The 27,950-nt window shown below is 49.5% G+C and overlaps 1 protein-coding gene across 2 annotated transcripts; it reads left to right on the top strand.

Moving 5' to 3' along the window:
• The first annotated feature begins 891 nt into the window (after positions 1–891).
• Positions 892–27,662, top strand: pex5lb (peroxisomal biogenesis factor 5-like b). 2 transcript variants are annotated; one of them, XM_085254222.1, is made up of 13 exons: positions 894–1,188; positions 15,108–15,222; positions 16,323–16,538; positions 17,468–17,588; positions 17,871–17,958; positions 18,429–18,527; positions 20,496–20,615; positions 22,355–22,498; positions 23,628–23,698; positions 23,790–24,002; positions 24,083–24,248; positions 24,340–24,497; positions 24,583–27,662. In XM_085254222.1, the coding sequence occupies exons 1-13, from the start codon at positions 1,174–1,176 to the stop codon at positions 24,779–24,781; spliced, it is 1,725 nt and encodes a 574-aa protein (XP_085110348.1). In that variant the 5' UTR covers positions 894–1,173; the 3' UTR covers positions 24,782–27,662. The 2 variants fall into 2 exon arrangements, with proteins under 2 accessions (XP_085110349.1, XP_085110348.1); XM_085254223.1 differs by lacking the exon at positions 16,323–16,538 and having other exon boundaries at positions 892–1,188.
• Positions 27,663–27,950: the final 288 nt, after the last annotated feature.

Genomic DNA, 27,950 nt, shown 5'->3' with positions numbered 1-27,950 from the left:
GTCTGCTGAGTGAAACATGCATTCGTGTTGCAAAGCGACACAGTGAAACATGTAGCGCTTGAACTTCAGGTGCGTGGCTCAAGCCGGGACGTTGTCATCCTGAAGGCAGAAGCTGGAAAACATCCAGGAAACATCCTCTTCATCATAACTGAATCTAATGATCCATCTTTGATCCTGAGAGCCTCTGTGATCCAGGCTGCTCGGCATCCACACAAACCTTTGCAGGACCGAAGGCTTTTGATTATTTCATACAAACTATCACAAACAACAGCTGTGAGCTGCGTGGTGATCATATCAAAGGAAATATTCTGACACCGAGGGCTGGACGTTGGCATCACACGCAGGTACAAAGGAGACCTTTATCTGCTCTCACCTGTGCTGAGCAGACACCTGTCCTACATGCTGATATGAGCCCTGAAAGTTTACCCAGAATGCACTTTGTGTGTGAAGCTTCATGCAGGGAATTATGACAACCAGATCAAACATCCAGGTTCCTGCTCCTCTGCGTCACACAGCCATAGGTCCAACACTCCCACACTCACAGATGTTCAGTCTCTTGGAGTGGATGTAAAACTGATCTGAGTTCAGTTTCTAACAGAGCCTGTAACCGTGGGACACACCAAAGAGATTAGGTGTGTTTTAGTTTGGACATAGAGCACAGACCGATCTCTGACAGCTTACCCTCCAAATTATCTGCTTTTTCAACCAAAGGTCTGACACTTTGAATTCAATGCCTAAAAATCTTTATTTGCAAAGTGCTTTTCACAGAAAAAACTAAAATAACATAAATAAAAGTGCCGAAATGTGTGGTTTCCATTAATTTGGTAGTAATTCAACAGAAAGCCCGTTTAAATAATGAAGTTTAAAGCTGTGACTTTTATTGTGAAAGCGCTGACAGGAAGAGGCTGTGTTTCGCCGGTGTGCTTTGACCTCGGAGCTGTTCGGAGCGGCTCGGCTCTGCTCGCTCCACCTTCGTCCCTCCCCTGGCCGGAGCGGAGTGAGATGCGTCCCGGAGCCTGAGGCGTTCGGACGAGTCAGAGCCGGACGCGGAGCTTTCAGGCGGGGAGCCTCCGGAGAGACACCGCGCCGTCTGTCGCACTGAAACCGGGTGTAGGTGCACTGCTGGCGGCTTCGCCTCCAGCTGCCTGCCGCTGAAAGCTGCAGGACTGAGACATGTACCAGGTCCAGGTGAGCTCATACCTGAGTTTTTATGTTTCTGGAGGGCTTAAAGAAATGACTCTGTGTTGTTGTCCCCACACCATCATCATCATCATCATCATCATTCTTATGTCTGCTGAGTTTTCATCTGCATAAATAAAGGATGTAAAAGTCCCTGCATAAAACTGACTGACTGCAGCTTCTGCTGTGACAGATATTTCCGCGTTTTACATTTGCAGATCAGCCTGCTTCCTGTGTTTAGAAAGTGAACATCAGCACTTTTATTGATCACTTTCTTCCATTTTTAATGGAACAGCTTAATGCTGCACCTGACATTATTATAACCTGCGATGTGTTCCTGAATGATCTGGACCTCTGATGTTTCCTCTTTGCTCCATAAGATCTGAGAACAGAATCCACGGTTATTCACTGCTCCACAGAAAACATCGTCTTCCTTCGTTTGTTAAACGTCTCAAAGCGTTCAGGTTTAATATGAACGTTACATATGAGATTACAGCTTCACAGCTGAAATATGAAACTGACCTCAGTCCCAGAGTTGAACCTGTCAGGGTGTGAAAGTTTCTTTAGTGTTCTATTAAGATTAAAAAGAGTCCTGTAAACCATCGCTGTGACTAATCAGGCAAAGTTCAGCTGCTGACGACCGCCTCCGTCATTCTTCTAACCTGGTGAAGCTTTTCGTCGTGTAGCGTGTCTAAATGTCGTTTTAGTGGAGTCACTGTTGTGAGCAGCAGAGGAGGCATGAGACCTGTGTTTGTGTTTGTTGTCACTGGATCAGCATCAGGAGCACACCAGGCTGGAGTGTTTTTGATCCACTCAGCAGCAAACAGAAGTGAAGTCCTGACCTTCCTCTTTGTGTCATCATAAAAACTCCAGCAGCGACTGTCAGAGACATTTCAGGCTGTGGTGCTTTAACAGCACTGACCGGGTTCTCCATGTTCCTGTGTGGGTTCTCTCTGGGTTCCTCCTAACAACACAAAGGCAGATTAAGTGTTTGGATGTTAGGTTATCTGTTCAGCTGGGAGAGGATCCAGCCACCCTGAACCGGATAAAAAGAAGAAGATGAACGGATGGATGGATGGATATTTGGTTGGTTGGATGGATGGATGGATGCATGGATGGATGGTTGGTTGGTTGGTTGAACAGATGGATGGACAGATGGATGGACGGTAGAGCAGGGCGATATGGCCAAAAATATTTATCACGATATATATTTGAAAATTTGCGATAACGATATAACTGACGATATAATTGATGCGAGACAAAATACAACTCCACAACATTACTAGTGCAAAAAGACAACCTTCCATTTATTTTCACTTAAACAAGCAGCTGTTTTTATGTACATTAAAGCTTTATAAAAATGTAACAGTGCAAATGCAAATTCCTTGCTGAAAGTTAAACCAAAAGGCATTTCCAGTAGAAATGGGCTGACATATCCTGAGCATAACCATGTATAATATCCACTGAAGTTAAAAAGAGCTGCTTTGCAACATTAACCTGCAGTGTGCCAAATAAAAAAGTCAAATATGTATTTTTCGGACCATAAGGTGCACGGGATTATAAGGCACATTAAGCGAAACAAAGCAGTCAGATAAATCAAACTTTATTAAACTCATTCTTCTTGCTTCCTCCACTTCTGTACCATTGATTCATTAATGTTGAATTCTCTGGCAGCTGCTCTATTCCCATGTTGTTGCAGTATATTAATGACTAACCTCGTATTGTGGATGGATTATCTCAGTTGTTCTGACTGAAGTTTGGTCCGTTTACAGCATCCTGCTATGCGATTGCATTTGTCTCCAACCATGAGGAACCTTCACGTTAACTTTTATGGAGTGGAAAAAGTGTTAGTGTTCATCCTCCAGCTTCACTGTTTATGTTATGCTAACATAGCTGTGTCGCTAGCGATCACGTAGCACATCATTGTATACCAGCTAGCCCAACTTCAGTAACCCTACAAACGTCACTGCTGTTTAGTTTCCTGTCTTCATTTATGTTGGACGTGATAGCAGAGCTGTACGTTTGAATGCTTCAGAAATCTCTCAGTCAGAACATGCTATATCAGGCTACATTTCACTGTGTGTTATACTTGTATAACTATGCATGTGACAAATAAAGAACCTTGAACCTTAGGTAACTAGCGAAACTAGCGAGCTAACTTCCGCTAGCTTCCTGCTAGCTTCTAACTCCGTTAAATGTAATAAATTTTGTTTTCATGGATGCCTGGAAGTTAAACTTCATAGTTACACCTGGTAAAGCAGCAATGCTGATCGTTTTATTAAAGATGAAAGAATTTAGACAGTTTTTAACTCTCAGTGATGCTGCAGTGTTGTTTGACCTGAACGATACGGAGTTTAGGACCCAGATTACTCCCAGCTTTAAGAGCATCTTAGTCCGACAAATACGACAATAACAACGGCCGCTTGCATGTTCTGCAAAAAAAATGTGCTTTGTTGTGTATCTGACGGACAAACACCAAACCAGTTCCACATCACTGAAGTTGCACCATTTTTACAAACCAATTCTGGTTCATCTGTTTCACTCAACAATCGGCCATGTGCGTATGAAAACAAAGGCAGTGCGCATGCGCGTTTTACTCATATTCTATCGCGATATTTCATTTTCCTATCGTTGCCTAACATTATACCGGTATTACCGTGAACGGTATAATATGGCCCAGCCCTAGTGGACGGTTGGTTGGTTGAACAGATGGCTGGATTAGAGCTGGGCGATATATCGAGTTTTTAAAAAATATCGATATATTTTTATACGAGATATAAGATGTGACAATATCCTTTATATCGATATAGTCTATGTTACATTATAATTATACTTGCGGAGCCGCAAGTTTGCCTCTCTTTCGTCCACTTTCGTCTTTACGCAACGTTACTCGGCCTCGCCTCTCCTTCACTGAACACAACTCCCCCTCCTCCCCCATCGCTTCACCTGCAGGAAGCGACAAGATGGACACGGCAAATCTCCGTTAACGAGTTACTGCGCATCGCCCCGTGCGTGGGGCTGGACGGCGTCAACGTGTTAGCTAGCTAACCACGCTAACGAGCTAACCACGCTAACGCCATGCAGCCCAGAGGTGCTGCACGGACTAAAATCCTTTCATTTTCTCAAAAGTTGACAGCGCGCCTTATGTATGAATTCTGGTTGTGCTTGATGGCCGCGAACCGATTTTATGTGGTACACGGCGCTCAGCAATCTGTCCAAAAATGTTTTATTACGACTTTGGTAAGCTACGGTGCTGCACCGCTTGATGGATTGTCGGAGCATTACGGCTGAGCCTCGCGGAGTGATACGTACTGTGCTTCAACGTAATATTACCTTACTGTGTATAAGGACCATAAATGGCACCAAGAGACGTGGTTGCGAAGCGGATTACAAACTCCAGGCTGTCAGTCACGCAGTACAAGTTGGGAACAGAGCAGCTGTGAAATCTGTCTTTGTTATTGTGCTCAGCGTCTTTTAGTTTACATTTTGACTGCACATTTGTGAGCTTTTTGTTATGCACAAAAACAACATTGTTTTCTTTTATTTATGGAGCATTATTATTTAATAAATGCTCATAATTTATTTTTGAGTAAATTTTATGTACATCTGCTCTATGTTAATAAAAGTGCCTGTGTGACATCTGGGACACAGTTTTGACTAAGAACTCTCTTTTTGTTCTTACTTTATGACTTTAAAAAAATATATCGAGATATATATCTTATATCGCCATCCAGCTAAAAAATATCGAGATATGAATTTTGGGTCATATCGCCCAGCCCTAGGCTGGATGGATGGTTGGTTGAATGGATGGATGGATGGATGGATGAATGGTTGGATGGATAGGTGAAAGGTTGGATGGATGATCGGTTGGATGAATTGATGGACCGTTGGATGGACGGTTGGTTGGATGGATGGACGGTAGGATAGATGGTTGGTTGAATGGATGAATGGATGGATGGATAGTTGGATGGACGGACAGATGGATGGATGGTTGGTTGAACAGATGGATGGATAGATGGTTGGTTGAATGGATGAATGGATGGATAGATGGATGACCGGTTGGATGAATTGATGGACGGTTGGATGGATGGACGGTTGGATAGATGGTTGGTTGAATGGATGGATGGATAGATGGACAGATGGATGGATGGATGGATAGTTGGATGGATGACCAGATGGATGGACGGACAGATGGATGGATGGTTGGTTGAATGGATGGATTAACGGTTGGATGGATGGACAGATGGATGGATGGACGGTTGGATAGATGGTTGGTTGAATGGATGAATGGATAGATGGATGAATGGATGGATGGATAGTTGGATGGATGACCAGATGGATGGACGGACAGATGGATGGATGGTTGGTTGAATGGATGAATGGATGGACAGATGGATGGATGGATGGATAGGTGAAAGATTGGATGGATGACCGGTTGGATGAATTGATGGACGGTTGGATGGATGGACAGATGGATGGATGGATAGGTGAAAGATTGGATGGATGACCGGTTGGATGAATTGATGGACGGTTGGATGGATGGACAGATGGATGGATGTACGGTTGGATAGATGGTTGGTTGAATGGATGAATGGATGGATGGATAGATGGACAGATGGACAGATGGATGGACGGTTGGATGGATGGATGGATGGATGGATGGATGGATGGATGGATGGATGGATAGTTGGATGGATGACCAGATGGATGGTTGGTTGAATGGTTGAATGGATGGATGGATGGATGGATGGACAGATGGACAGATGGATGGACGGTTGGATGGATGGATGGATAGTTGGATGGATGACCAGATGGATGGATGGTTGGTTGAATGGATGGATGGATGGATGGATGGATGGATGGATGGATAGATGGATGAACGGTTGGATGGGTGGACGAACGGTTGGATGGGTGGACAGATGGATGGATGGATGGATGGATGGATAGATGGATGAACGGTTGGATGGATAGATGGATGAACGGTTGGATGGGTGGACAGATGGATGGATGGATGGATAGGTGAACGGTTGGATGGATGACCGGTTGGATGAATTGATGGACGGTTGGTTGGATGGATGTCCATCTGTGCTGGCAGATGGGCCTTCTGAGGGCTGTGGTTTGGGTTTTCAGTTCTGGTCAGCGACCGTGATGTGAAATGCTGAATGAATGACACGTTTCAGCACAAGGAGAAAAAGTTTGTGGGAGAAATATTTTTACTTGACAATCAGGCAGCGTTTGCTGTGAACAAAGCATCACATGTAAAAAGAGTAAAAAAGGAAGTGGGGTGTTGAAAATCAGATATTGTGATCATAAGAGGTGCTGGACTGGTCTCTCCGATGCTTCTGCAGAGAAATGTTTTTGTTGCTCAAATGTCTGTGAATCAGAAAGTGGTGGAAGTGGATGTCACAGCTCAGCATTCAGAGTCAAATGAATGAAATGCGTCTGCGGGATCAGAGGAGCTCTGAGAGGATCCAGTTGAGGGAGGGTTCAGCATCTGCCCAGAGCACCCCCTGGACCATTTCATGTCCTGACCCCGGGGCAGAGCTGGGACTCACCTGCTGGAGGATGTCTGGGCTTCTATGCTCAGACTGCGGCCTGCAGAACTGTGGGAATCTGCCTGTGATGCTCCTGCAGGGACTGAAACAATGTGCAGGTTGTCATCGGTGGAGGGTCGTAAAGCTGCCGCAGAGCAGGCAGATTTATGATTTAATCACTGCACTGTGACAAACCGCCGCTCTCGCTGCTCCATCATCATTTCCAAACAGCTTCAGCTCCACGTGTAGAGCTCTGGCCACCCCAGAGGTTTCTCTCACTTCCAGTTCCTCCTGTGAAACTCCGTCTTTAAAGACAGAATCAGGACACTTTTTCATCACAGAAGCACCAATAAGTTAATATTTAAATAATGTTTTTAACGTAGGGAAAAAAAGTCCTTCAAACACCAGCAAATAGACTGATCCCGGAGGGGGCGATCAGCAGAGAAACAGGCAGACAATACAATTCAATAAAATGCTGAGCTGCACAGAAAATCATTTCCTTACGTTTCACAGGTCGATGCTCAGCTTCCTGACTCATAATCACACTTCAGTTGTTTGGATTATACACGCTGACACATTTTAGCATTTTTATTTCATTATTTTTCATCTGACTGACTAGCAGAAAATTCGCTTTCATTTTGAAAGGGCAGCCGCTGCCATCCCCGGGCCGTCTCCGGCCGTCCTGCAGCTGGTGGTCCTGGTTCTGCTCTGAAGCTGAGAGCTCCAGGGTCGGTCTAACAAGAACCTGCAGCAGGTGGAGAACTGGGTCACGTGAGGCTACGCAGAGCTCAGCCTGCAGAGTGAGGACGAGGAGACGGAGCTGGTGCCCGGTTGAGGGCTCTCCTCCCCACAAACGTCCCCACCCAGTGTTTCTCTCCCTGTCATTGAACACTGTGAGTGAGTATCTGCCCCTCCTCTGTGGAGGAGTGTGAACATCTCGGGAGGGCGCTCGGCTGGAGAAAGGGCACGTCCGCCCTCATTACCAGTGTGAATGTGAGGAAGGAGAGAATCAAAGAGCATCACAGAGAGCTTCCCAGGGCTCCACTTCCACAGTGAAGACTGCTCAGAAGGACCTAACGGACCGTACTATGCAAACATCTGGAGCATTGCTTTATATGTTGCAGGGAAAATGGGCAATTAGTGCAACGAGTCATTGAAATGTGTGCAAACAGACATGGAAGCACGGTATATCAGGCAACAAGAGAGACCACAAGTCTCAGATTTGGGCTGAGCTTCGTCCTGCAGCTCAGTGAGAGCTCTCCGAGCTGAAAGGATCCTTCATTAACACTGAAGTAGAGTTTTAGGCCTCACACTTCTGCTTTTGCTCCATTTCAACCAGCTTTCAAACATGGAGTAAGCGAGCTCAGCGACTGTATGATGCTGCCGCCATGTTTCTCCACCTGTGGTGCATTCAGGGTCGTGTGGTCTCATACGTTTGTTCATTAACTTCGGTGAAAGGGAAGCTTCAGCAGTGCTGCTGCAGGAAGTGTTCAGCCTGATCCCAGTGACAAACACACATGCACACAGCCTCCTGGGAGATTGTGGTTTTCGGTCCACTGAGCAGAGTGGCGTGCTGCAGATGTGAGGCGGAGTTTACGAGGTCATGTCTCAGGTGTTCGTGATTCCTCTGAATCGACTTCACCTGTGCACACTGAGCGAGACAGAAGCAAACAGCTGGGACGCAGTTAAACACTAGAAATATCTGACGCCTCAGTGACCGCCCAGTCTTCAGGGGCGGGGTCAGAGTGTTTTGGAAAAGACCAAACGAGGCCAGTAAAGTTTCAGTGGTCATCAGCAGCACCTGTGAGTCCGTCTGAGGACGAGGGGTTTTCCACCCACCTGTCAGAACTACCATGTGTGTTTATGTCAAAGGTGTCTGGCTGGTGCTAGCAGACTGCCTGTCCTGGCAATTCGTGGCAAATATGAAAGATCAAAGCGATTTTACACTGAAGATGGTGGGGCAGCGGTGTGTTTGAGAGCATTGCCGTTGTTTACACCCAGACTCTTTGTTGCCCTGAGCTCGAGCGCGTTTGCAGGCTGCCGCTCGGCGTCCTCTGCTGTAGTTACAGTACGGCTGGAGCTGGGAGAGCCACGGGGGGAAACTCATCCAAGATTAATTAGCAGCAGCGCTGCGGGAGGATCTGAATCTCTCTGGGGTCAGCTCACGTCCTTGGCACAGTTTCCCCACCACGCCTGAACCTGCGCTTTATTTACTGAGCGACACTAAAGGCATCACCCCTCCACCTCCCCCAGCATCCGCCCGTCTGACAGCAGACTTCTGTTTATGTGATCAGCTGTTACAGCCGCTTCATGGCCCATGTTTCATAAAAAAAACACGCAAAGTGTGATGGAGGGCAGCTCTCAGACTCCCCGTGACTAATAGGTACTGCAGTATCAGCAGAGTACTGCAGTAGTCTGGCTGCACACTGAGGATGTGCTGCAGCAGCACTGATGGAGGACTGTTTGCTCAGCACAACAGCAGGTTATTTATAGTCTGACAGCATCTCCACAACACACACACAGAGTGAGGGAGAGAGAACAGAGAGATGGAGACAGATACGTTCTCAGTTTCTACTGTGTGTCTTCTATTTTTACAGTAGAATCACAGTAGAACCATGTAGTCCGGCTGACATCCTTCCTGGTTGAATAATCTGATCACTGATGCTCTCTGAACTACTCTTTTGAGTCATCATGGATTTACTCCTCAGTAAAAAGTTACCCATTACTTTAGTTGCTCCGCTGCTCTGTCAGCTCTTGGAGAGCAGGAACTGTCCCACTGATGCAGGATGACATCACAAAAACTGTCCAATCACTGTGTAACGCTTGAAATGTGTCCTTATCTCAAGTACCTTTAGAGCGCGGCGTGAGGCTGCCCTACACCTGAGTCTGGAGTCAGAGCGTCCACTCACGTAAACATGACCTCAGAGTGATGTCATATATGTTGGAGCCACCTCTGAACGTGGCGTGCCCCTCGGTCACTCGCTGTAGCGTGATGTCTGTGTTAAGCGAGTCATCCATTAATGATGGTGGTGGTGGGGCGCTGCTGCTTTCGGCCTCCATCACGGCTCTAATAATAAAACTGCAGATGATGTTTTATTGATTACAGCTGCCGAGTTCACAGAGGCGCGTTTCGCTCTCAGCTCGCCTTCCTCTGCCCGCTGGCGCTCGTCACGACTCGCCATTCCTCCCTCTGAACGGCAGCAGGTGAACCAGCTCACCTGTCGTACCTGAGCTGCAGGTTCCTCAGGGCCGGGTCAGAGTTTTAGTGGATCGGACCTTATCGCGGTTCTCGTGCCTGAATTATATTTATTCACAGATGTATTTTGCTGAGGTTAGTCCAGGTTTCAGGGAGCTGGATGTCTTTGGATGTCTGTTACGTTTCCATTTACGCCCGATGTTACTGCCCATGTGCAGTAGAGTGATGGTCAGAGAGAGCTGAGCTTAGCTGTCTTCAGCAGCTAAAGCCTCTTTGGGGGGAAACTCCCACTGGGTTTAAATCTGGGACTCTCCGCCATCTGACCTTAGAACTGAAGAAGCTTCTCGGATGAGAGGTGAAACATCTTCGAGCAACTTAAAGAAGTCCAGACGCTTTTCTTCGCAAGCTCCTTTGACATCACAGAGCCATCTCGTTTACGTATGACTTCCCTCTGCAGAATAAAACAGAATGGCTCTCGTTTGGCCCTGGGCGAAGGCCGTCGCACTTTTCTCCTCTCCCTTATCTTCCCTGCTTAGTTCTTGTGTCCTTGTCTCGTCTCGTGTGTATTACTTTCCCTGAACACTCTCTCACAGTCTGTTTCTAAAACCTAAAGAGAATTATGGATTTGATCAACTGGTCTCTGAATGCTATTGACACCCTTTAACGAGAAGTCTGGACTCGGGAGAGCTCGAGTGCCCTGGAGGGACTTTCCCTGCCGGATACATGATGGACGGGTGGCAGACATGGAGGATCGTGTGCTTGGCGGGACTGTCGATCGAGGATGCTGAAGATATCTACCTGTGGTCTCAAGGCTGGAGCCGAACAACAACACCCTGATAACGACTGTGTTTAGACTGTTCTTCCCATTCCATGCAAGGCCACCTGGGTTGGCTGGAAGACTGTTTACTGAGCCTGGCAGGGCGAAGGACACTGTGTCAGCTGAACTCTGGACACACACACACACACTGATACACACTCGTCCCCCCTCCTCTTCCAAACGCCTTCGATGCTTGTTGCCTCCTGGGAACACGGCGGATCTGAGCCCGCACTGGAATGGTAGCACTGGTCAGGATGGCTGCTGTGCTGCTTCGGATGACTCCTCACTAGGGCCGCCACAAACGATTATTGTGATAGTCGACTAATCAGATCATCATCCATTGGACGTGAAACTACAGCTTATTGCACCAGCAGCATCTGCTCTTATATAACTATCATTAGCTTACAGCTTTAAGCTTTTAAGGTGCTAACTAAAAATAAAGACAAGATGATAGTTTATTAAATTTTAATGAAATTTGCAGATTGTTTCGGTGAAGTTTAATAAACTCCTTGCTATCTAAAATATAACAGGACACCGGAGTATATTCTCCAGCATCTCACACTTCTGATGATCAGCTGTCTGCTTGACGTTTATTCAGCTGTGTAAAAACTTTAATCTCAGCCAAACAGATTTACTCAGGAACAAATAAAATACTAAAAAAGCCAAACAACAACATTTTAAGTTATCTAAGTGACTCATATATCATGTTTAACCTGAGTAGCGAAAGACGGCGGTGGGTTTGAAAACGATTTGCCGGGAGTCCGGTGTTCTCACGGCGCTAGTGACCTAGCCCCCGGCTAGCTATCGAGCTAGTGGGTAACAGACGTCTCCGAAAACGTCGGAGCGCTTTTGAAAATATGTGGTGTCCTGATAAACTGAGCAGATATTTGAGGTTTACACAGCTACATTCTCTCCTGAAAATATGTTAAACGTTTATTTTGTGACCCAGAAAGAATAATAAGAGTAATATTAAAACTAACTAGCTGCCGCCATTGTTGGAAACTGAGCTGGGCTGCGCTATGAATTCTGGGACACAGCTTCTTCTTCTTCGGGGTTTAACGGCAGCTGGCATCCTTGTACATGCAGTGCTGCCATCTTCTGTTTCAGTCCGTTATTACACTCTTAAATCCTGCCACTTATTCCTGCGTCTTTTGTGATCTTACAAAGCTTCAAACGACGCGTCGACTATTAAATCAGTCGTGACTAGTCTGATAGTCGACGTAATCGTGGCAGCCCTACTCCTCACCCCCCACCCGACCCTGTGGCTGGTCACGTGCTCCATAATGTTGTGCTGTGGACATTTATGTGCTTTCTGTGCAGAGGAGTTTTTTGTTTCCTGTTCTTGTGCTGTCCTCCCAGGAGCCCAGCATGAGTAGAGGTCTCTTTTTTTCCTCTTGTACTTTCCCATCGTTGTGTATATTTCAGTGTTTTTCTGTAATGTTACCGATCTCCGACCTGTGTCCGCATGTGATGTCTGTGTTGTGTGTGTAGGGTTGGGGGGGGGGCCCATTTCACTGCAGGGCAACCTGCACGTGGCGAATAAAGCCTTGATTGATTGATTGATTGATTGATTGTTCTAGAAATTCTTCAGATAAACTTTAATGTGAATTATTTACGGACCTGCTGCGAGCGGCAGAAAGATCAGGTACAGGTGGACAGCGTGCACAGATGAGAGCTCTGGTGAGTCTCCTCGTTTTCAGCTTCAGATCAGAAACGTCCTCGTCGCCACTGAGCCGGACGGAAAAGCTGCCAGCGTGAAACCTGAAGCCTTTCTGCACAGACTGACACAACATCACGACTCGCCGCCTCTGGCTCCGCCCATCACGGCGACCCTGCCCGTCTGCCTGTCGTAGGGGAAAAGGTTGTTGCTGAAGGAGCTTCCTGGTAAAAAAGACATCCTCTGAAGGGAACCCCTTCCTCCCCGTGATGACCAAGGTTGGCATGACCACCGTAGTTGTTTGTTCCCCCTCGCAGCTCGACATTTAGTTCCTGCTCACAGCAAGCAGGTCAAAGGTCAGCGCGTTTACTGCTCTGCTGAAACATTTCTTTGTGCATCACGGTCCCGCCGCCGCTGTCAGACTTCTCAGGTTTAGTCTGAGTGAACAACCGTCTTATTCCCGTCTGCAGAGTACGCAGTTTTCAGTGTGATCATGTCACCGACCTTTGACCCTCCGCTCTGCTGCAGCTGCCGTTACTGTGCTCCGCTCAGAGAGAAACTTCATCGCTGCCAGCTGCCGCACCTTCACACAGCCGCGGCGCTGCGATTCCCCGCGCTGTCCCCGGCTTTTAAACGCAGCACCAAAGTCATTTAGCTCTGACCGCTCTCCTCTTTCCTCCTCGTCAACACTTTTACCGGACGCTCACTGTAACCCTAAGCCCACTGAAAAATTATCTGAATATCATCTGTCAGCGACAGGAAGACAGAACAGTGTCGTCGGTGTGTTTGTTGTGTCAGATGAACTCTGAGGATGAGCTGAAAGACCTCACCAGGCCGGAAAAGGAGACCTCGTCCTTCGTCCTGGGCACAGAGTCGGATCCCTGCTGGAGTTCGGGAGAGTTTTCTGTTCCAGACACGGCAGTGAGGATTCACCGAGGTCATCGAAACCTTTAAAACTAAAGCAGCAGGATGAACATGTGCAGGAAGCTGGGAAGATTCGTGACTCACACAACTGTGAGACCGATTCATCCCCGATGACAAAGGAACGCCCTGAAACAGCAAACGCCTCCTTGGCCATTCTTCCTGCGACGTGGTCAGGAAGTCATCCAGCGACGTTACGGTTTTAAGCATCGCTCTGTGTCACATCCAGACTTTTCCCTCCACTTTTCCTGGTTCAGCTGATAAAACTCTGAAGCTGTTTTATCTCTGGATTATCCTCCCATCTCATTCTGGATTTATGATCTCGGATATGTTTCCTGATCCGTGCTGTTTCATATCCTTTTTCCTTTGGGCCTTTATTCTGAAGCGATCAGTTCACAGTGAATCTGCGCGGTGCTGCTCGCCTCTTCATGGGATTAAACATGTGGCGCACACAGCGCTGTGGATTAGGATTAGGAAGGCACATAAAATAATCTGTGATCTGGCATCAGACTGGGATTTAACACTTCCCAGAATGCTTCAGAGCTGGCAGGCAGCAGAGCGGCCTGTTGGGCACATCTGTCCACCGGTGTTTTCAAAGGAGCTTGCAAAGAAAAGCGTCTGGACTTCTTTAAGTTGCTTGAAGACGTTTCATCCGAGAAGCTTCTTCAGTTCTAAGGTCAACTGGCCGAGAGTCCCACTGGGTTTAAATCTGGGACTCTCCACCATTTGACCTTTGAACTGAAGAAGCTTCTCGGATGAAACGTCTTCAGGAAACTTAAAGAAGTCCAGACGCTTTTCTTTGCAAGCTCCTTTGACTACGATGACCTGGATGACTGAGAACCTTCACAGACATATCCACCGGTGTTTCCACACCAGCTGGCTCCTCTGCAGGTGTAACAGAGCCCGGTCAGAGCCGGGAGCGCACCGCGCCCACGGATTGCGCCTGCGGTGCAGAACGCGGCGCCTCATTTGCTGCTCGAGCGGTGCTGAAGGTTTGCTGTGACACAGGCATGTGCTCCATCACACGGTTGGTGTTTTGCAGGCCGTTTTCAGCCTCTCCTGCTCCCTCAGCAGCGGCTCGGATGAACGAGACATTCACCGGTGAAATCAGTGGCAGCTGTGATTCATTTGTGTGTCTGAGTCGTGCCGCTGTGAGGAGGCTCCGCTCAGACACCAGCGTGTGGAGGCGACGTGTTTGTGCCTCATTCAGACACATTCATTACCTTTGGACCAGTTATCTCATCATCCTTTCATAATGTGACAGGCTCGCTCTGCCGCGCCGGCTTCCTGCAATCACTGCAGGGCCCTAAAAGCTGCTCCGCCTCCTCCGCTCCATCCTGTCACCTGACTGAGCCGTCCTTTTAAAAGCAGCCGGCGTAGATTTCTGCTTCATGTTTTAGCTTCACTTTCACAGGTCCTGACAGAGTGTAACCATAGCTGATGGTGTCAAACGTGACCTCTGACCTCTGGACACGAAGCCACCCAGAGACATGCAGAGTCCTACGTAGCAGCGAACTCATCTTTAGTTGTTAAGAGTCTCTGTCTCTCCTCCACAGCGTGTCTTTATCCTGTCCTTCTCCAGCAGATGGCCCCGCCCCTCGCTGAGCCTGGTTCTTCCTGTTCAAAGGGAGTTTTTCCTTCCCACTGTCACCAAAGCACTTGCTCATGGGGGTCATATGATTGTTGGGTTTCTCTGCATTGTTGTGGAGTCTTTACCTTACAGTATGTGCCTTGGGGTGGGGGGTTATTGTGTTATTGCGTCTCCTCGGCGGTCTGCTCTAACCCGTTGTTTCTGCCCTCCAGCTGGTCGGGGAGCAGCAGGAGAGCCGGCCCCTACTGAGCCCCTCCATCGATGACTTCCTGTCGGAGACCCGGAGCGACACCCCCTCCGCCCGACCGCTCACCTCCAACACAGCAGGTAGACTCCCGCTAATTACCACCTCCTCCCGTCCTTCCCCTCCCCTCGTCTTCCACAGCTCAGCGGGGCTCCACCTCCTCCTCCACCTCCTCCTCCTGCTCAGTGTGAGGATTCTTTTTCAGCCCTCGTGCAGGAGAAACGAGGGGAAACATTATTGATCCATTTCTGTTTTATTTAATTTGCTAAACATGACTGAGCTGTGAGAAGAAACCTCCTCCTCTAACCTCCCCTCATTCTGATCTCCTCTCTTTTCTTGCACTCTAACTTTCCGCCCTTGGCCGTCCTCCTTCCTCCTCTGTGAACCATCTGTCACCTCCGACTCAGCAGGTACACCGGCCATTAATTAGCACCTCTGACCTCCTCTGTCCTCCTGTCTGCTCTGTCCTCCTCCTCACATTAAACTCAGGCTGCTGTGCTGCTTCTTTCTGTATTTACATAAAAACTGTCGACGTGTCAGGAGGAGGAAGAGGAGCCCCGCTGAGCTGTGGAAGACGAGGGGAGGGGAAGGACGGGAGGAGGTGGTGTGGCTGAAATTCTATCTGATCCGAGCCTGGGCTCCGGGCTGCAGGGAGACGCTCAGAGGTCACAGAGTCACGCGTTCTGTTATTGGTCGTGGATCAATTCAAACTTTATTCGTCTTTGAGCGCGGTGACAAGAACACGTCTGAGCGCTGCTGTAACCCTCCTCTAACACCGCTGAAGGCTCGATGGTTAAACTCACTGATGAGGGTGGGTGGACACGGACGCCTCCTCACAGCCACCTCCTCCAGCTCGTGGACGCCGTGATGAACGAACGCTGCAGGTCGGCCAGAGCGTCTCAGTCCCAGCTGGTCGTGCGTGTAGGAGGCGCCCTGTCCTAACCGAGCTCGTCGGCCTCCGAGGCTGAGCCGAGGCAGTAAATCTGTTTTAAATAACCTCGAAACTGTGATGCTGTGAGTACTCGGAGTACTCTGAGTACTGTGAGTACTCTGAGCACTAATCTTCTGACTTCTGAGTTAAATATTGTTATTGTCTGTTATCCACACCAAAGTGAAGGGCCGACCGCTCTCACAGACACTGAGCCTGTCGGGGTAACGAGTCCACCTCTCCCGCTGTCTGCAGTTCTGTCCACAGCTCTGGATCTGGTGGACCTCAGCGAGCTGGGGGAGAGCAGCGGGGGGAGCAACAAGGAGCGGAGGAGGAGCCCTCTGAGGAAGAAGGGCAGCTCGAAGAGTCCGCGACGCCGAGCCAAACCCGAGGAGACGGAGCTGATCCAGGTGCAGGTGGAACACCTGCCCGCTAGTCCCAGAACACCTGAGAGGATCTCCCTGGACTCAGGTGAGTCTCAGAGAGCAGCCTGAACCCGACGCCATCATCATCATCAGTTCTTATCACGTGACAGCGAGGAGGCGAGCGGCTGAGTCTCTGTGTTCGTGGATCTAAAAGGCGAGACAAGGCCAGCGAGCAGGGTCTGTGTTCAGTTCTCAGGTGATCCGCTCACCTTGATTAGCAGGTGAGGCAGCAGACTGACCCCGCCTCCTTCAGACCACAGTCACATGACCAAAGACGGTTTCAATCTCTCAACCCGAGCTTCACTGAGTTTGATCCCTGTGGAGGGATTGTGCGTCTTCTAGAGACGCCCCGGGAGAAAAGCCGATTACAACATGTAGTCATATTTATTACTGAAAGTGCACGCCGTCATCCACAGCTGCAGCAACATCTGGCCCAGAGACGCTCAAACCTGCAGCTCAGCCTGAGAGCAGGAGGAGCAGGAGCTGTGAACGATGGGAAAGTGTCTTCATCATAAATTCATCGTCGTAAATAAGCCCGAGCATGAAATGACGCGGCTTGTTCCAGCACGTGTGAGCTGCTGCCTCCTGAGGACTGAACGCCGTCTCGCCACGCTGGACCTGTCAGACCTCAAAGCTCGCAGCGTGAGCCTTTCTTTGCCCTCAGGCAACGAATAAATCAGCTAAAAGTGTGGCTCTGCCCCACGTCTGCTATAAAGCCATCTATCAATACACTCAGGCCTTCATCACTTTGGTTCTCACTGCTTCATTTCATTAAAAGCTTTAAACTCACCGAGTCGTGAGGAGCAGCATCTTTAATCGCAGCTTTTACTGTGATGAGTTCCCACTTCCTGTTTACACCCAGCTGCACTTCCCATGTTGTGTTTTTACTGGCTGAAGCTTGTCTCATCTTCATTACTGATAAACACACACACCAGGAATAATAATGGGACCTCAGGTATGTTGTTGTGTTTGCAGTCAGCCTGTCGTCTCCTCTGGAGAAATGGGAGGAGGTGAACCTGGACGTGGAGGACGGCGGGCGCAGGAGGAGATACGAGAAGAGATGCACCTCCCATCACTCGTCCAGTGAACTGCTGTGGTAACGTAGCTCTGCATGACCCCGGCTCAGAATGACCTCACACTGGGCTCGTCCTCTGTCTCAAACTCGCAGTTTTAGCTCCGCCCACTTTGAACCAGCTTCCTGCACAAACAGAACATCTGAGTTTCTAAACTTGGGATCACCATAAAAGGGTATCTGTACTCTCTGGCATCACACAGGTCCGAGAGTAGAAAGGTGGAGGCGGAGCTTCTGGCTCACCTGAAGACACTGACAAAATTAGGACCAGCAGGTCCCCTTTAACACTGTGCTGTTCTCCTTCAGGTCGGCAGAGTTTAAAACCGACCCGCTGACCAAGAACAGCTTCAACATCCACAGCTTCGACGACCTCGACTTCATTTCTTCAACGCAGGTCAGCCACTGCTCATGCTGCAAATACTACTGCAGTACTGCATCTGCTCACCCGTGTGCGAGTACACACTGCGGGTGCTGCTCTGGAGACCCTGGTGTGGGTTTGAGTCACGGTGAGTTTGGCTGCTGCAGCTCAGCCTCGCGCTCGCCTCATCGTGACCTTTGAACCACGGCACGATGTTAGCGAGTGCTCTGACTGAGAGGTGAGTGCCAAAAGTGACTGAGATCAGGCCCGGTGTGTCTGCCATCTGTAGTGACAGTGTGCAGTTCAGGCAGCCTGGGAGAAACGAGTGCAGACCGCTGGAGGTTAGCCGAGGAGCATCAGATGCAGCTGTGACTTTGTCCCAGTCACTTTGTTTTCCTTCACACTGACCTGCTGCTGTGTGTGCACGTGCACGTGTGTGTGCACGTGTGTACGTGCACGTGTGTGTGTGTGTGTGTGTGTGTGTGTGTGTGTGTGGGGGCTTTCAGGACTGCGGGGCGTCCCGGCAGCGCAGACGGACTCGCTCTCTGCTGCTCAGGAACGAGTCTCTGGAGGACGAGTTTGTCCGGGCGAAAGCTGCTGTGGAGGTAAGAACACGCTGACACGGGCGTCCTCGGCTGTATCCCAATCCAGGGTCTGCAGCCTTAAAGGCCGCATTTTAAGGCCGATTACGTCACAGCGACGCGCCGAAGGCTGTCCCAATTCAAAGGCTGCTCGAAATGCGGCCCTCAAATGCGTCCTTCATTCCCCTGAATTTTAAGGATGTGGCGGTGTAGACTTCGTGGCCCACCATATCCCAGAATGCATAGCGCGGCGGTGGGTGTGGATAATTTTGCCAAAAAAAAACGGAAGATGAGGGGCGGCCGAAGAGTAAACTTTAAGTAAGTAGTGAATATTATGTCACTTATTTATGTGCAAATGTTTAATAACGAAGAACATTAAACATTGCTGTTGGCCACATGTCGGCAAAGTCATGTGACATCAGTGACGTTTGTACTAACTTGGTTTTAAAGCCTTTACTTTGCAATATACGCCGTCCAATAGCTGAGCTTAATCTCACAGAGAATGATCAAAGCTCATGTAGAAACAAACAAATGAACAAAAGATTTTCTCCTTCATTTCTGTCAAACACAGCTGTATGACACGTTTCCAGCTGTTAGTATCATGGTTGCTAGGCAACCTGGGCAGCGCAACGGAGGCTAGACCGTCCCATCTCACAAGCCTCGCACTTCCGGCCTTAGCGGTCTTTGAGTACGCGGCCCTTGAGGATCGTTGAGGCTGCAGACCCTGAATTGGGACACAGCCCTCGTCACACTGATGTCACGAACGAACGCTCCTCACGCCGAGCCCCGCCTCCTCGCTCCCCCGTCTCCTCGCTCTGAGTCTCGTCTGTGACATACTGACAGGAGGAAACTCTCGTCTTCTTGTCTTGCCGCTCAGAGTCAGCTGATGCTCAGAAACAGATGGCGTGTACTTCCTGTCACCTGAGCGTCCGCAGGTGTTCTCAGATCAGTTTTGCTGTGAGGTCTCTGCGATTCACCTGCAGCTTCATCAGCTGTGTTTCATTCGAGCGTGAGGATGATGATGATTTATCGTTTTATTAACATCGATGTCGCTGACGCCGAGTCTGACAGCGTGCAGCTGAGTGCAGGTAACGCGGTGAAAACCCGCACGTGACGTGAAAGCGTGACTCTTCGTCGCCCGGCCGGTGTCCTCCTGCAGGACGTTCTGCCTGCTGCGCTGCCTCCTCTCTGAAGCTGATTGGCTCTGACAGCACTGATATTCACGGCGGCTCAAGACGCTCTGGTCCAGTAACCAGACGCGCCGCTTTCATATTCATGGCAGACGAGTGTTTAATGATGGACGGCGTCCTGATCCAGTATTTATACGGCGCTGCACATTTAAACTGTGACCTTTCACGTGTGCATAAATCCCACCGCTGCCCTGCACACATTACTGTTCCCGGCCATACTGCAGCATGCAGGAAACAACACTGGATATTTATTTTAAAGACGTGTGGCAGCACAGACCAGGTCCTCATGTCTGAGTGAAAAACTAGTTCATGCATTTATTACTTCCAGGCTGGACGACTGTAATTCATTATTATCAGGAAGTCCTAAAAACTCCCTGAAAAGCCTTCAGCTAATCCAAAATGCTGCAGCAAGAGTCCTGACAGGGACTAGAAAGAGAGAGCAGATTTCTCCTGTTTTGGCTTCCTGTTAAATCCAGAATTAAAATCCTGCTCCTCACATACAAGGTGAGGCAAACCGACCGAGTCCCTGTTTAGAGGGTGAAGCTGTGGGTTCGCTGCTCTGCGACGTCACAGATACGAGCGGCAGAGAGGAGCGTCCTCTGCAGGTGGCCTGGCTGTCGGAGTAGAGCTCCTGCTGCTCCTCCCCATTGAAAGGAGTCAGCTGCGTCAAAAGCCTAAAAGAGAAAGGAGGTGGGCGAGGAGGTCTGAGCCTCTGTGCTCTGCGTGAGCCGGGCGTGGGTACGCCATGGCGGTCTGAGCTGTTTACCTTTCAGCATCTGTCTGTCTACTTCCTGTCTGACAGTCGGACACAGAGTTCTGGGACAAGATGCAGGCTGAGTGGGAGGAGCTCGCTCGGAGGAACTGGCTGGAGGACTCCGAGGACCAGCAGCCGGTCCCGCCCACTGTCTCACCTGCAGAGAAGGTGAGCTCAGAACAAGCCTCCAGATAGAAACACACACACACACAGTCGTGTTTTCATATCTCAGTGAGGACATCTCATTGACATAATGCTTTCCCAGCTGCTTACCCAAACCTAACCATAACCTAACTGTAACCCTGACACATTTCGTCCCCATTAGGGCTGTTGGTCCCCACAGGTATAGTAACATGCCAAATTGTGGTCCCCACAAAGATATGTAAATGTGGCATACACACACAGACAATCTGGAAAAACAGGAAAAATCCCAGAATTCCAGAAAGCACTGAGTGAAAGTTGGATTCACACAAACCAACGTTTGAGACGAACGAGCGTGAGCTGTCAGTGTCTCCGCAGCAGCTCGGTGAATACTGCAGACGTGTGTGTGACGACATTTCAGATTCCTCCAGTCTTACTCTGAGCAGTTAGCGCTGCAGTTAGCGCGACGCTAACGCCGCAGATCGAGTCTGTGACACCGGAGGTGACCCGAGGGGGGACGAGCAAAAAGGCAGCAGACGTCTGCGCCGTGTTCATGTGTGTGAGCAGATGTTTGGTAGCGCGTCACCTCCACGCCGCCATGATGTAACACCTGAGCAGAGAAGGGATTAGAGCGGGATTACCGAGGCGCCCACAGCTGATCTGAAGCCAGCTGCAGATTAAAGCGGCCAAACATCCAGCGCAGCAGTAATCTGACATTATTAATGACTGCCCCAGTGCATGCTGGGAAAATGTTTTCAATAAAAAGATGGGCAGGAAGGTGAAATGTCAGCGCACACATGTTAACACGCAGAGAGGCGGGAAAGGGTGGAGCCTGTGAAGCATTACAGAAAGGTCTATTAGTCATTATTCATAACTCACCTGTTAAAACGCCACCGCAGAGTTTACTGTAACAATGTGTGTCTGTGTGTGTCTGTGTGTGTGTGTGTGTGTGTGTGTGTCTGTGTGTGTGTGTGTGTGTGTGTCTCTGTGTGTGTCTGTGTGTGTGTGTGTCTGTGTGTGTCTGTGTGTGTCTATGTGTGTGTCTGTGTGTGTGTGTGTGTGTGTGTGTGTCTGTGTGTGTGTCTGTGTGTGTGTGTGTGTGTCTGTGTGTGTCTGTGTGTGTGTCTGTATGTGTGTCTGTGTATGTGTGTGTCTGTGTGTGTGTGTGTGTGTGTGTGTGTCTCTGTGTGTGTGTCTGTATGTGTGTGTGTGCCTGTGTGTCTCTGTGTGTGTGTGTGTGTGTGTCTGTGTGTGTCTGTGTGTGTCTATGTGTGTGTCTGTGTGTGTGTGTGTGTGTGTCTGTATGTGTGTGTGTCTGTGTATGTGTGTGTCTGTGTGTGTGTGTGTGTGTGTGTGTCTGTGTGTGTCTGTGTGTGTGTCTGTGTATGTGTGTGTGTGTGTGTCTCTGTCTGTGTGTCTGTATGTGTGTGTGTGCCTGTGTGTCTCTGTGTGTGTATGTGTGTGTCTGTGTGTGTGTGTGTGTGTGTGTGTGTCTCTGTCTGTGTGTCTGTATGTGTGTGTGTGCCTGTGTGTCTCTGTGTGTGTGTGTGTGTGTCTGTGTGTGTCTGTGTGTGTCTATGTGTGTGTGTGTGTGTGTCTGTGTGTGTGTCTGTGTGTGTGTGTGTGTGTGTCTGTGTGTGTGTCTGTATGTGTGTGTCTCTGTGTGTGTGTGTCTGTGTGTCTCTGTGTGTGTGTGTCTGTGTGTGTGTGTCTCTGTGTCTCTGTGTCTCTGTGTCTCTGTGTGTATGTGTGTGTGTGCGCTGCAGGGTTACTATTTCAACACCAACAACCCGTACAGAGACTGGCCCAACGTCTTCGCCGAGGCTCAGGAGAAAGCTCGGGAGGGAGACCTGAACACTGCCGTGCTGCTGCTGGAGGCCGCCATCCTGCAGGACCCGCAGGACTCAGAGGTGATGCGACGCGCCCAGCTGTTCATCGTTTCACTGTGTCTGGTCTGCAACAGCAAGCCATCCGTGAATGATGTTTCATCTGCACGCAGAAACATCTGCACGCAGATGTGACGATGGGAGTCTCATCCTGTGCTCTCAGAGTCAACAGCTGATCACAGCTTGTTTTATTTGGACGTGAGAGAGCGTAGACACGATGAAGACGATGAAGGTCAAACTGAGGATTGTTTAAACGCCACAGTGTTGTTGCAACCTCGTCCATCCCTTTATCACCTCAGTGTGCCGTCTTCCGATGTCAGGATCTCAGATTCATCCAGATAATTTGACACATCGAATTAAATTCACTTCTGTTTATGTAGAGCTAAATCCTACCAACAGTCTGCTCAAGGCTTTTTATGTAACTCCAGAGAAACACTCCACCCCTATGAGCCAGCGCTATGGCAACAGTGGGCAGAAAAACTCCCTTTTAACAGGAAGAAACACGACCGGGGGGAGTTGAGATGAAAGTTATCATGTGACATATGAAACGTTGTGCTGGCCAGTTCTGTTTGTACCACCAAGCACGTGTTGGTGACGCGTGCTCGTGGCCTGCAGTCTGCCACGCCCACATTTCACTGCATCAGGAAGAGAAAGGGGCGGAGAAGTCTGCACCGGCAAAGAGACAAATTAGGAGAAGTTCAGTGACGGAAACAATCGTGTCCAAAGAGGAAGCCAGAAAAGGCACGCCTTTCCACTGAGTTACCATGGTGATGACGATGTTAAAATAAAGTGAAGGTGCTGAATATCGTTTTCCCCTCAGATACAGATTACAGTTACCAGCAGCTGGAAAACGTACATCACCACCACCAGGCTAAGCATCATCACACACGCCCAGCACTACAAACACGCGTGAGCGCTGCGTGCGAACGCCTTCATCTTTGTGTCATGATGCATGGCACTGAAAGCGAGGAAAAAAACAGCGAGGCAGAGGTTTGTGGCGAGACCCAGCGGTCCCACAGAAGGCGGGGCCTAAACGGGCTGACCGGAGCCGCGTGACGTTTAGATGTCCAACCATTTTCAGCCAGGTCGTTTGTGCTCGGTCCAAATCAGAATCAGTGAGTTCTCACATTCCTCTTCTTCTTCACGTTTTCAGGCGTGGCAGCTTCTGGGTATGACTCAGGCTGACAACGAGAACGAGCAGGCCGCCATCGTGTCGCTGCAGAGGTCAGTCGCCTTCATGCTGGAGAGCTCTGCTTTATATTCAACCCTGATATGCTAACTGTTTGCTGGAGCTAATCTGCTTTACCTGCTGCAGGTGCCTGGAGCTCCGCCCCAACAACCTGCCGGCCCTCATGGCGCTCGCCGTCAGTTTCACTAACAGCGGCATGCAGCGGGAGGCCGGCGACGTGCTGCGCCGCTGGATCTGTCACAACCCGCGATATAAACACCTGGTCCAGGACAGCAGGAGTCCGCTACGGGGCTCCCCGGCCATGCCGTGCAGGAGCCCCCACGCCTCCACACCTGCCAGGTATGAAGTTCAGTCAGCTTGTTCTTGTAAAGTTCCAACTCCTCTGTGATTGGATGGAACCAAGCTGTGTGTGTGCGCAGGTGTGAGCTGCAGGACGTGCTGCTCCTCTTCCAGGAGGCGGCTCTGCTGAACCTGGACTGTGTGGATCCCGACCTGCAGACCGGGCTGGGAGTCCTCTTCAACCTGAGCTCGGACTTCGACAAGGCGGTGGAAGCTTTCAGTGCAGCGCTGTCTGTCAGGCCACAGGTAACACGCACGCAGACACACACACGTCAACATGGTGGCGGTCCTTTCATACGAGCAGTGACGCTGTCAGCGGCGGGGTTTCTCTCTGCAGGACTACCTGCTGTGGAACCGTCTGGGAGCCACGCTCGCCAACGGAAACCGCAGCGAGGAGGCGGTGGAGGCGTACACCAGAGCTCTGGAGCTGCAGCCCGGATTCATCCGCTCGCGGTACAACCTGGGAATCAGCTGCATCAACCTGGGAGCGCACAGGTAACCCTGGCACTGACCTCTGACCTCACACAGACCAGTCTTACTGCGGCGATGTAGTTGTATAACCCCGGTCCTGTTCCTGCAGGGAGGCGGTCAGTAACTTCCTCACGGCGCTGAACCAGCAGAGGCGGAGTCAGCGCTGCAGCCAGCAGCAGATGTCGGCTAACATCTGGGCCGCCTTGCGGATCGCCATCTCAATGATGGACCGCCCCGAGCTGTTCCAGGCCGCCAACATGGGCGACCTAGACCTGCTGATGAGGGCCTTCGACATGAGCGACGTCTGACGGCGAGTCATGGGAGGGCGGAGCCTTGCTCCCAGAGTCACGGGAGCTCGGTTGGATGCCCGGGTTGAAACCAGACAGTGAGGGAACGGCGCAGCCCTTTAGCTTCCTGTTTGTAGCTCTGCATTCTCAACGCCGTCTGCAGGTCGATCATCTTTTCACCTTTAACAAGAAGATTGAATTCAGCTCCTCCTCTTCCTCCTCGTCACCTGCGCTCACCTGCTGCTGATTTTCCTCTGCTCATCGGTCACTTCCTGATGGTCGACTTTAAACGTGATGTCGTGAGGGATGAAGAGGGGGAGGAAACTCTGGACTCGTGGACTTGTCAGAGCAGCTTTGCATGATTCACGACTCAAAATAATCCTTCTTTATCTGACACAAACGTTCTTTTCATGGCTGTCCTTCATGAAAAGAACGTTTGAACATCAGGTGGGCGGAGCTCATGTACTCGCAGCCAGAGATGTCCTCCTACATGCAGCATAGACGTTTCCACCGTGAGCACCTTTTTGAGCATTTTCGCCTTCGTGGTGTTTTGAAAGTGGGCGGCTCTGTTGTACTCATGGAAGCCCCGCCTCCATCCTCCACCACAGCCTGCTTCTCTGTCTCCTTCCTCTGTCAGCTGCTCTCCACAGCGAATCATCTTCCATCCCAGCACCCTCCAACCCTCTCCACTACGTCCATGAACCTCCTCTGAGCTCTTTCTCTTCTCTTCCCGCCTGAAGCTCCACCTTCCCGCTTCTGCACATGCTCAGACCAACTGAGCCATTGGTCTGATGGACTCACGTCTGATCCTGTCCATTCTGCTCACTCCCAGTGGACATCTGAACATCCCAGCAGGTGTCACTACCATCTTTAAACCTTCTCCTTCTGTCACCTGGCTCCGCCCACTCTGCCCCTCTCCTGCTTTGTATTAACGGGACCAGAATTTAGAAAATAAACTTTGTTTTTTAATGAAGCAGACGTGAAACCAGCGACTCATCGGGAAAGACTTCCCTGCGCTCATTTTCTCATGGACTTGTATACAGTCGCACACCAGAGTCGCCCCCTGCTGGTCACCCTGTCATGTCCAAACCCCAGAATCTCTTCAGTGGTCGTTCTCGCCTCTGTAGCTTTTCTATCGGCTCTGTTCACTTGCAGCACGTCTTTCAGCTCAGGTTATAAAAACTCACGATGTCCGTGGACATGAAGCTTAACACCAGGTCCTTTCCTAATGAGTAATCCAAACCACGGAGCTGCAGGAGTGAGGAGAAGCAGAACACGCCCACTTTAAGGCTTTTTCCTCCCATGTTTCTTCACCTTGTTACTTTTAACCCTTTAAAGCCATAAAACAGCAGCAGGGGTCTGTTAGAAACTCGCCTCTGTGTGTCACCCCCTGCAGGCAACAGCTGGTACTGCAGCAGCATTTATTTAAATCCAACCAAGAGGCCACCTTCACACCTGAGATCAGGTGTGGTGCTAAAGGTGAATAACAGAATTCATAACTCAGAATTCTGATGTTTTCCATGTGGTGATGATGAAGCAGCTGTATCAGGGCTAGCGCCACCTGCAGGAAGGGTTCGGGCATGTGTCAAATATTTTCCAAAGGAATTCAGGAGAAATATCTGTCGTCTTCAGGCGACTTTTGTTGTGATTTGGCGCTATATAAATACAACTGAATTGAATTAAAACGATTTGCTTTGGCAGTTGAAAAGTTAAACGCCTCGCCCCCTAAGTGACACAGCCGTCTGTCTTCACACAAAGGATGACCCTCAGTGAGCCGTACAGCTTCTTCCAGAACCAACGTCTGCTGGATCCCTACGAGTCCTCCCACCTGCTCACCTCCGACCTCGCCTCGTATCTGCTCCTTCCTCTGAAAGAGACAGAAAAGAAAAACACCCCTCTGCCTAGCCTTGATCATTTTCATCCTACCGCTGATTCCAATATCTAGTTCAGGACATTCTGTTCAGACTCTCCCAGAGAATATCTCTCTAACCCTGAAGTGTACGCATGCTGCAAAACCCTCCGTGCTCTACGTCTACGCCTCAATATTTCAAATCCAGTCATGGCGCTGGACGAAGCTTTTGACCCTCAAACACGGAGCGCCAACATGTTTATGAGCACATTTCCATTGTGTTTATAAAAAATAATAAAACAGCTTTATTTAATCGTTTTAAACCCTAACATGTCTCACTGATGCAGCGGCACTTCTGTGCGTTAAGGTTTTTCACAAAACGACTGCAGCGGTTTCCCGCCTGGCCTGGAGGTGGCGCTCATCGTCCCGTCATACCTGCTGCTGTTCCTGTGTTTGCCTGTGGGAGGCGCCTGTGATTGATTCCAAACATTAACACATTATAGTTTAAAACTGATGTTTGTATTATTGTTACAGTTTCTGTGTTTTATTCTGAAAAGTCGTGTTCATGCTCTGTCCCTTCCTTCCTGTCGCTGGTTCTCAGGTGAGTGTGAGAAAACGCGCAGCAGCTGATCCGGTTAAACGAAAGCTAAATCAAAGCAGCGTCCCCCGAGTCCTGGAGCGGTGAAGGCTTCCTGTCCTGTCCTTAGTTCGGGATGACTTCCTGTCTATGGTTCTTTTCAGATCAGCTGACAGGAAACCACAGCGCTTCTCATTCTGAGGGTTTTACTGTGTTCAAGTCAGGACGCCCAAGTAACAAAAGCAAAGAGCTCCAGAAAAGCAAACAGCCAGCGCGTTTTCATCCACAGCTTCCTGCTTCAGAGATTAACGGGAAGATTCACAAACTTCATCCACACGATGATGAGGAGTGTGAATCTTCGTCCTGCTGCTTCTCCTGAGTCCTGCTCGTCTTCACGTCTGTACGGTTCTGATGTAAATGACTGTACGGACAGTAATCACATGTAAACTGATGATATTAAACGGGTGATACAGAAACCTGGAGTCCAATCAGTGTGTTCTGTGCAGAAACGTTACTGTGAGTGTTTTAATTAAGGGCAGTGTTACAGAGCCCCCCCGGTTTGTCCTGCTTTTCCTGCCCCCTCGTAGATTTCCACAGAAACAACAGCTGAAGGAAGTTTGTCCTGTCAGATTTCACTCGGTGGAAACAAGCCGAGCTTGTCTGAAGCACAGACAAATAAGATAAAGTGTGAACTTGAAGCTGTGTGTTGTAAATGAATGTGTGTAACAACAAAAGACCGGAGCCTTTGACTTTTGGGGCACATG

The sequence above is a fragment of the Mchenga conophoros genome, linkage group LG18 (genome assembly GCF_057382185.1).
Source record: "Mchenga conophoros isolate Kocher_MC1m ecotype Shallow Benthic linkage group LG18, M_conophoros_male_GT1.1, whole genome shotgun sequence".
NCBI lineage: Eukaryota > Metazoa > Chordata > Actinopteri > Cichliformes > Cichlidae > Mchenga > Mchenga conophoros.
The sequence above is the reverse complement of the archived record's forward strand: the minus strand, read 5'-3'. Positions and strand labels throughout refer to the sequence as shown.

What these genes read in the sequence shown, in the direction of transcription:
- pex5lb (XM_085254222.1), top strand. An exon ending in TCGTCCAGTGAACTGCTGTG is followed by an intron (nt 17,589 to 17,870) that starts GTAACGTAGCTC and finishes GTTCTCCTTCAG; the next exon opens with GTCGGCAGAGTTTAAAACCG. An exon ending in ACTTCATTTCTTCAACGCAG is followed by an intron (nt 17,959 to 18,428) that starts GTCAGCCACTGC and finishes GGGGGCTTTCAG; the next exon opens with GACTGCGGGGCGTCCCGGCA.